Below are 10,129 nucleotides of genomic sequence, written 5' to 3' on the forward strand. Positions count from 1 at the left end.
TATTACCTGTTATAAAAATCTGAACTCTTCCCCTGTATTTGCCTTTCCAAACTCACAGATCCTACTCTTTCCCTGGGAATTGACATAAAGAATTGCTCTTCATTTCAGCCAAAACGTCTTGACTTTACTTTTGCAGAGCTTAACAATACAACTAAATATTTGCATAACACAATAATCTACAACAATAAAAATACACACATGGTAATAAGGACTCCTTATAAAGTTTCTAAAATACATACATGTAATTGTTATTGATTTTAAGGCCATGTTAATTTCAACAAAAACATATTTCAGTTATCCACATAGCTGAGGATGTATTAAATTGGGTGATAGAATATGTCTGTGGCTCTTTTTGACAACCTCAGCTTTTATAATATCACACCCAAAACAAAAGGAAAAAATTACCAAGTTGATTTCGTTTTCAAAATAAGGCTCACCAGCCATGATGTCATATTTCCTGAAACATCAATGGAAAGAGGATCTTTGGTTTTTCAAATGTGTTGGCCCAATGTAAATATAGATATACCCAACAACACCAGACATAGACATATTTAGTCTACCCTCCCTATTATAAAGTGTATTTCTTAAAAATGGTCCTTATCACAATAGTTTGTACTATCTTTAGCTCTTAATGGTTCTGAGATACAAGTTAAAACAAGCTTTAATTCTAAATGAAAACAATTTTGAAAATGTGGCTTTGTAACTGCAACATAGATTTTCAAATTAATTCAGAAAATATTAGCTTTTTATTGTTTAAACTTTCTTATTGTGAAATATATCATACTTCCACAAGAGTGTGTATATGTATACGTGTTGTTTAAAAAAATAATAAAAGAATAGCTATGTACCTACCACTGTCTTCAGAATAAAATAATTCCAGTACCTTAGAAGTTTGCTTTGTACCCTCTCCCTGATGATGTCCCCCACCCTGACCACTCCTTAGGTGAAACTTTGAGAAAAATTGTCTCTTACTTCTATTAATTGCTTTATCACATATGTGAGTACTTAAGCAATGTATTGTCTAATTTTGCCTGACTGTGTAATTTATGTAAATGAAATTATACTAACAGGCTTGTGTGATTTGCTTTTTTGTTCAACATGTCTTTGGGATTTATCATCCATTAATACACAAACCTGTAATTTATTCAGTGTTGCTACTCTGTAATTCCATTGTGTGAGCAGACCACAACTTAGTTATCCATTCTGCTACTGATGGATACTTGGGCTGCTTCCCGTTTTTGTCCCCTTACGAACAATGCTGCTGGAACATTTGCATTCACATCTCCTGATGCACATGTGCACAACTTTCTGTGGAACACAAGCCTAAAAGTGGGGAGTTTTCATATTCATCAAAATAGATTAAGTAATCAAAGCAGTGCCAACCTATAGAGCATATATTTGATGACGAAGACGATGATGATTTCCTTTCTGATTAATGAAACAAGAGGGAGAGCTCTTGCTTGGCTCACTAGTTCTGGCTTCAAAACATATATTACCAAGCTCACAGGAAGAGGTTCCAAAAACCTAACGCAAGGCTCCAGGTTTCTCCAGATAGGAGGCAAGAGCTAAGAGGACGGATGAGTAAGTAAAGTGTTTTACCAAGTGATGGTTAGTGTCTCCCTAGTGATACAGGAAGAAGAAACGAAGTCTGATTACTCTCAGGAAGAATATGGACTGCACTGGAGCAGGAAAGCTCAACTCCTAAACTGTCTCTACTTGTATAGAAGGCTGTGTGGTCTTTGACAAATCAGGTAATCTCACTGGGTCTCAGTTTTCATATTCACAAAATATGAAGTGTGGACTCAATGACCTTTGGGTCATTTCCTGCTTTAAAATTCGGAGTCAGTGATTTCAAAATAATGTTGGAAATGACAGCTTTGTTCGCCCCCTAGTGGACTCCTTTGGCCTTGCAATAAGAAAAACCAGCTTAAAATGGAGGTTATTGCCTCTCAAAAACTTCCCTACACAATATATTTTAGGCGTTATAATTAAAACTTATGAAAATTAAAGGAAGATTTCTGTGAAGTTACCGAAATTTTTAAAGCACATATTTAAATAAAAATTTACTTTTCTCATTGACAAAAATTAGTATTTGATTTCAACAATCATATTTTTGAGCCCTGCATGTTTAATTTTTGCATTTTTTGTCAATGCAACTCACTTTAAATAAAAAGTGAAAAGCAAAGAGTTCTGTTTCCTTCCCCCAAGATGGAAAAAATAATGTATCTCTCTTCTAAATTACTGCCATTAATCATTATCTAATTAAACAAAAAGACTGAGTATTAAACAAAATAACTTACATAGTACTCAGCCCACAGTAGGCATTCAGTACAGGTTAAATAAGTGTGCATCTGAATCAAAAAAAAAAAAACACAATCCAACAACACGATCTTTTATTCAGTTGGGGCCTGAATTGTCCAGTGGACAGACAGCACAGAGAATGGCGTGGATCCACTCTGCCATAACTTGGAAACAGACTTAACCACTGTAAGACTGAGTTTCTGTTTGCAGAGGGAATAAAACTCCTGATGCTTGTTGACATGGCAGGGACATTATAAAGATTGGTGGGTTCCGTGTTGGTAAAGAATATCACGTTCCTTAGAGGAGCAGTGTTTTGTGAAGACTCAGTTCAGTATCGCCAGAAACTGGCTACAAGGGGCGCTATGAAATTCATTACATGCCCTTTTCGAAATAGAGTCTAAAATCGCAACAAGAAAAATAACCCTGCTTGGCAAACTATAAAATGTCATTTTTCTTCAAAGAGAGGAAAATAAGAAAAACGAAGACTCCTACCTTTGAATTTAAACACAAAATCAATATATAAAAGAATCAAGTTCTGAGTATTGAATGCTTTAGTTCATTGAGGATTTATTGAATAAATTAAAAATAAGTTTAATTATGTAAAAATACCTTGACGAAGGAATTACATTGTTATCCTTTTATTGTCTTTCAAACAGCAGAGCTACCTTGAGGAACCCTTTTGCATGCTCTTTTACCTGGTCACCTGATTTTCAGAGAGACTGCCCAGCTGAGGGGTGAAATGGGCTTTAAGTCAGAGAAACTGACATTTAACTCTGGCTCTGCCTCTGTCTGTGAAAGTGTAAGTGGCCTTGGGCAAACCATTCAGCTCTCTGAGACTTACTCTTTTCTATAAAATGGGGGTTTGGATAATAGCAATAGCTCTCCCACAGTGTTGTTCTGATGAGTAAGTAGAAGTGTATAAATTCTCTTTAGAGACTGCAGTTATTTACAAATGCAATTGTTAATGATTGTCTTTCATATCTTTTTCTTTTTGCTCTATAGAAACCCACTGGTTTTGTCTTCACCAATAATCAAGTCTTGTTGATTTTACCCCAAAACTATCATATCCAGTTCTTCCTCTGTATTCCCATCTCTCCTGCCCTAGATTCCACAAGGACCGTTTCCATTCACCACCCTATCCCACACCTAAACCCCACCCCTGACGATCACTACCATCGGGCTGCAATCAAACCACTCCACCACCAGGGTGAAACTTCTCATCTGCAAATGTAGTCTAGTCCTTCTAGTGTTCTGTGTTCCTTATGGCTCCGATTCACCCCTATAGAATAAACCCTCGCTCAATTCCTTCACCGTCCAGCCCTGCCTACCTGGCAGCTTCACCTTCTGCTGGTCCCTTCTTGCACTTCACAGACGCATCCCTCCATGGTTGTGTTTTTTCCTGCCTCCAAGGTTTGCACGTTTATTCCTCCTGCCTAAAATGTCCTTCTCCTCCCACTCAGTAACTCCAGCACATCTTTTTTCCTTCAGGATCTCCTCATTTATTGCTGGCAACATTCTACTTACTCTTTACGTCTCAGTTTAAAATGTCCGCTTCCACAATGCTCCCTTTCCCCTTTGAATCGCTTCACGGTTTTCGTTGTACTTGCTGCGCCTCTTTTAGACTATCCATTCCTATAGAGGATTGGCTGTGTCTTCTCACATTGCTGTCTGCTGGGGCTAGCACAATGCCTGCACCTAGGAAACGCTTAAACATTTTTGTTGTGTAAATGAGTATTTTCATTTTATAAGTCTTATTTATCCATTTTTGTAAGTTTTAATAATTTCTGAGTACCAGTCGAGCATCCTTTTACTTTCATGTAACTAGTCATAACAGTCTTGTGGTGGGAAGTCATTATTCTAAGTATCAAATACAACATTGTTGCTCAAGTTAGGGCTTTTAAAATTAGAAGGAACAGAATTACTCAAGCTAATTCAAGGGAAGGGATAGGTACAGGGGTTGGTTTTAAAGTACTCAGATAATATGAGATGGATCCAAGCACAGGAAGCCTCATGGGAAATGAAGCTGCTACAGAGCAGCTTCTTGGTCTCTTGCCATGCCTTCATATCTTTCTATACATGTGCTCTATTCCACCTCTCCCAGCGCCATCTGTTTGCAATTTCCTAAGAACTTGCCCATGAACTTTGGCTATAATTCAAGTCTCCCAACATCCTTTCCCCCTTCGCTCCCACTACTTCCTCTCTTTTCTCAAATTTCGGATCCACAGGAGGGAACTCTTAACAGACACGGCTCATCTCCTTGAGCTAAGCCACATTCATTCATTCATTCATTTATGAAATATTTGTGGAACATCTAATATATGCCAGACACCCTTCTAGATGCTGGGCTAAAAGCAGTGGAGGAGACAAATAAAAATGTCTGTTGTCACAGAGTTTACATTATATCAGCCACAGACAAGTCACTAAACTGCTGATCCCCAGACCAGACACCACCTTTCAGCACTTTTATCCACGGCTGGTGGCGGAGAGGCAGGGTCAGGTGGTGTAGAACGCGGCCACCTGGTCAGCAACAGTGAGCAGGGAAGATTCCCAGAAAGAAAGTGTGGGCAGGCATGGAGTGAATTTAGTGCAATTTCAGTTTGTCTCCTTTTTATTACTCATATTCCCTTACTTTATTCTCTTTCACTTTCTACACACAGTGGAGGGTAAAAGTAGGTTTACAGTTGTGAGTACGTGCAACGTGGTGTTTATTCTTGTAGTATATATTCTTCCATGTGAACAACTGTAAACCAACTTTTGTCCACCCCTGTATCTCATACATGGTTTTAAAAACATTCTGTTAATCTTGTTTCCCAAGAATTTTTAGGAAGTAAATTTGAGAAATGTTTGGCCGAAGAGAATGATCCTCAACTGGGAGTGCTTTGTCCCCTGGAGAACATTTGGCAGTGTTTGGAGACAGATTCTTTTTGCTGGCGAGTGGGGCACAGGTTGCTCCGGGTATCAGTGAGTAGTGTCTGAGATGACGGCAAGCCCCCCACACCGTCACGCCCCAGGGCCTGCATACGGGGGTCTCAGAGGATGGAGGGTTTCTGGTGCCAGTGGTTTGACTGTCGTGTGCAGCTTCAAATTTCCTCCAACAGGGTGGGTACCATTTGTTCTTGTAAAGCCAACGTCCCTTTAATCTCATCTTCTTTGATCCATTCAGGGCTGCCATGATATTTGAATGTGTGTAATCTTCAAAATAATTTGGAAGGATTTTACCCCTAAGAAAATCTGGAGTTCATAATGTTTTTTAATGAGTAAAGAGTGTATCCCAAGGCAGGAAGGATAATGCTTAATTTAAGCGTATCAGTTCACGTTGCCAAGGACTGGATCTAATTATTCCCATGCATATCTATAGTTGGGAGAAAGGAATACTTTGGAAGCATTTAGTAACAAACCTTAAACTCCATTCAAGTCCACCTTTCCGTGTGATTGTACCTGTGTTTTGGGGGTTGCTGGTGCGTGTGCACGAAAGTCTGCGTGGCACATTGCTCTGGCTGTCCCTTGGTAACTCCATCTCTGTTCCCTTGCTGCTGACCTTTTCTTTCTCCTGCCTCTCTGTGTTGTTCTTCCTCCTCTTCCCACAGCCCCTGGATTCTGTTCATCTCCCTTAACTAACTAGGATATAAAACTGACATCAGCGTGTTATTACTGGTGCCACTACTCTGCTGGACCGGATTACCACTTGGTAGCAGGCCTAAAATTCAGTTAACTGTCAACATTTGAGAAGAAACGACTCAATCCTGGGCCCAGATTGGAGGGCTTCTTACAGGAACGAATAACTACCACTAAGTGACACCTTCTCACTTACTGAAATGTATAATGAATTATGCAAAGTTTGTATTAATGACGAATGTGTAGTTTCTATTAGAAAGTGGTCACTTTGTATAACAATGCAAGCAAATCTAATATCCTTCTACAGTTAAGAACCTTGCCCATTAGCCTTTAACATAACTACAGTTAAGAACCCTACTCACTAATCCTCTGCTTAAACTAACCCAGATTTTGTCTCGTGCAGATTAAATTTGCCATAAATATTCTCTTAGAAGCAGAAGTTTGCAGGAATGCCTGGCTCCAGAACTGTGGGACCTTAGAGCACCTTCTCATATAGAAATTCTTATAGGCAGTTTCCACTTTGCTTATAAACCATAAGAAGTTCTATAACTGTTTGCCTATAACTTATGGGGAAAAAAAGCATTTAGTCACTCTTTCTAACTCTCCCCATTTCTGGCCTCATCATTTTGGCCTCAGAAAAAAAAGTACCGTATTTCAACATAACCCAGAACTGAATGAAAATCCTGAAATGATTCCATTTCAGTCAACAGGCAAGTCTACAACAATATACTCACTTCGTCCAATTTCTCAGCCTCATAATTGACTTTATACCTATACTTGTCATCTACGTATTATAAACTCATTTAAACAGCTTTAGTAGAATTCCATCTTTTTTTAAAATTTGCTTCTTAAAGAAACTCACTCTTAAAGTGATATCAGAATTCCCTCTCTTCTTCTCATTTTTGCAACATGTTAAAATAACAAGAGTTTTTGAACAATTCATTTGATTTTTCAAAGCCATGTACTGAGTCACTACTAAGGCTAGGTGCAGCTGAATAAAAGAGACAACCACCCTTGACCTCCTGGTGTTTACATTCTAGCGGTTTTGAGGGAGACAATAAGCAAAGTAACAATGGTGTAGTACGGAAAAGGTGAAATGATGTGGGAAAAAATAAGGAAGGCAGGCAGGTATAGGCTTACAATACTAAGTAAGGTGGTCAGATAGGCTGAGTCTTTTGAAATTTTTTCGTATTTTCTATACTTTAAAAAAAATTTTATTGTTGTTCAATTATAGTTATCCCACGTTTTCCCCTGTTACTCTCCCCTGACCCACCCACCCCCACTCCCACAGCCAATCCCCACCCATGGGTCCTCTGTACATGTTCCTTGACTTGTCCCTTCTCCTTCTTTCCCTCATTATCCCCCTCTGTCCTCCCCTCTGGTCACTGTCATTTTGTTCTTTATTTCCATGTCTCTGGTTATATTTTGCTTGTTTGTTTGTTTTTTTGATTAGGCTTAAAAAGCAGAGAGATGTCAGTTTATAATTCTCCCACTATAAAAAGGTGAAATACTATTTTTTTAAACAAGAAGTTTATTTAAACAAGATGCTTGACTTGAAGGGAAAACTACCTAGGATTCATTTCTTTTAGAGTAATTTACCCCTACTTAAAGACAGATTGCCCTACATGGAACAGCTATGTACAAAAAAGTTATAAAATTGTCCTTGGTTTTACAATGATAAATGAAAAACATTAAAATTCTCCAATCAAACAAGGTATGCAAGGATTTTTATGGTGGTGTCTTTTTTGTTAAAGAGCGAGAGCAAAATAACTTACTGGAATATAAAGGTAAGAGCTGAATGAGCATGCCACTAATGGAGAAAGGGGGTGTCTTCACAGAACCAGTGTTTTCCCCATCCCATCTCCATGTGATGTCAATCAAAACATACCATTGGCCATTTAGTTTTTTTTAAAAAATGCAAATGCTTGTGCACATACATCAGTTACTTTATGTACAACAAAGGAATGGGGGAGGGAGAAATGAAAGAGTAGAGAAAACTACTGTAGTAGTCAGGATGTGGTGGAACCAAATTGCAGTTTTCTAATTGAGAATGTCTTCTTGGTCTGGAGGAACAGAGTTCTGAAGTAGCAGGTTCCCTTTTTAGTAGACACCTCCTGTCTGCTGCTGGAACACATCAATTGTATCTTCATCCTCCATTTCCAACTGTGCAGGTGTGTCTGTTTCATTGATTGGCTGCCCATCAAATCGGAATCTGATCTGCCTCATTGACAAACCCTGTCGTTCACAATAGGCTTTCATTAGTTTACTAAGTGGTGTATGCCTCTTAATCTTAAACTGCACCACGAAGCCATCCTGCCCCACCACCTTCAAATTAATATGATCGTTGTTCTCAGTCTTGACTCCTTCCTTGGGCTTTTCGTCGGCCATGGCGAGCGCCGAGTCTCCTCAGCTGCCGCTTCACAGAAGAGGTACCAGGTCCCCACCGAAGGAGCACACAAGCAGCACCAGGAGCCGAAATACTATTTTTAATTGCTTTTGAACTTATATACCTTTGATTAAGTATTTTAGTGTGGCTCTAAACTTTTTTTTTTCATGAAAAGCTTTTAGTTTGCTGATCACCTGCTGCTGCTTTAACTGATTGCTTCATAGCAACATTCTACTTTCTGAAGTGCCTGGCAATCTTGGGCATCAGAAGACATGTCCTAAAGTTGATGACCTCATAAAAAGATATGATCTAGAATACGTGGGACCAAAAACCTTGGGTGAAGAAGCCATCTGATTGAGTGATTCAGACTAATGCAGAAAAGTCTTGCATTTCATAGATATCAAATAACAGTACTAACCAACTACAACTAATTGTGGATTAGTATACATGTAATTTTCATTGTTTTCCCACATGTGAAAACAGGTTTAAATTCTCTGTTTCACTTTGCCTGGCTTCTCTTGAACAACTTCTTACCAACCAAATCATCATAGAGTGTCACTTCAGCTTTCAGTCAGCTAAACCAGTGGTTCTTAACCCTGGCTGTGTACTGGAATCATCTTTTAAAACTACTGACATGAGCCCTGACTGTGTGGTTCAGTGGGTTGGGCATCATCCCCAAAACCAAAAGATCACCAGTTTGAATACTGGTCAGAGCACATGCCCAAGTTATGGGCCAGGCCCCCAGATCAACGTTTCTCTCCCTCCCTTCCCCTCTCTCTAAACATAAATAAATAAATCCTTTTAAAAAATAAAAAATAAAATGACTGACATGAGCATACAATGCAATAGACAGATGATAGTAGTATAGAGTTGTACACCTGGAACTTATGTAATGTTATATAACTTATATAATGTCATATAATGTTACCCAATGTAACCCAAATAAATTGAATATTTATAAAATTAGTAATGCTTGGGCCCCCGATTCCAGTAAAGTCGGAATCTCTGGGGCTGGGGCCCAGGCATCAGTATTTTAAAATTTTCAATTACACAAGAGATTCTATTGCATAGCCAAGGCGCAAACCCCCTGAACTCAGCCTACCAGCCCCTAGCAGCCTCCTACTCAGTACCTCTGAGGGTCTCCTAAGGTAATTAGTGATTTACTTCCTCTGTAGAGACCTCAGCTTTCACCTCACTCCTTTTCTTTCAAATACTTTCCTCCCTCTTCTTTATTTCTTGTCTCCTTGTTGCCTGCTTCGGCTTGAAGCCTGCCAACAGTACCTGCTGAGGTTGTTTGGCCTATTGGTAGCCAGTGTTGGGCTAGGTTTTCAGCCCTCTGGTGCAAAACACACGGATCTAGTTACCTGGAGATTGCCCACTCATCGCTTCTGCAGCTGCTCCTGTGGTTCCCTGGGGCCTCTCCATACCCTGCCAACCTGGCTGCCCTCCACAGCTGGTGCTACACTCAGGACCAGCCCCTGAAGTGGCACACTTGGGCCCTCAGATTGCCCGTCAAATATATACTATCATAGCATCTGAGTATGCTCTCAGTGTGGCATATAAGGCATTTTATCATTGGGGCCCTTTTTTCTTTCACACCTCACTTCCCACTATCACTACCACAGAAAAAACGACATGAGAGTTTAAGTTTGCATCCTGTGTTGAAAGGCTTGCCCTCCAGAACCCAGTGACTTTATAAAACAGTCCTTCTGCTTTTGTTCATCTAGCAGAGAAAAGGTGGGTTCCCTCCCAGCTAACTCATTCAGCACATTTCCTGTGGAGTGAATTCAGCTGAGTACATTTGGAATCATTGGCCCGAGACAAGCT

The 10,129-nt window shown here is 39.5% G+C and overlaps 1 protein-coding gene across 1 annotated transcript; it reads right to left on the reverse strand.

Annotated features, from left to right (window-relative positions):
- Nucleotides 1-7,980: 7,980 nt before the first annotated feature.
- On the reverse strand, nucleotides 7,981-8,383 carry LOC112307535 (small ubiquitin-related modifier 2). The gene has a single exon (XM_024563600.4). It carries the CDS (start codon nucleotides 8,302-8,304, stop codon nucleotides 8,017-8,019), a length of 288 nt encoding a protein of 95 aa, XP_024419368.1. The 5' UTR covers nucleotides 8,305-8,383; the 3' UTR covers nucleotides 7,981-8,016.
- Nucleotides 8,384-10,129: the final 1,746 nt, after the last annotated feature.

Source organism: Desmodus rotundus, chromosome 1 (genome assembly GCF_022682495.2).
Source record: "Desmodus rotundus isolate HL8 chromosome 1, HLdesRot8A.1, whole genome shotgun sequence".
NCBI classification, from domain to species: Eukaryota; Metazoa; Chordata; class Mammalia; order Chiroptera; family Phyllostomidae; genus Desmodus; species Desmodus rotundus.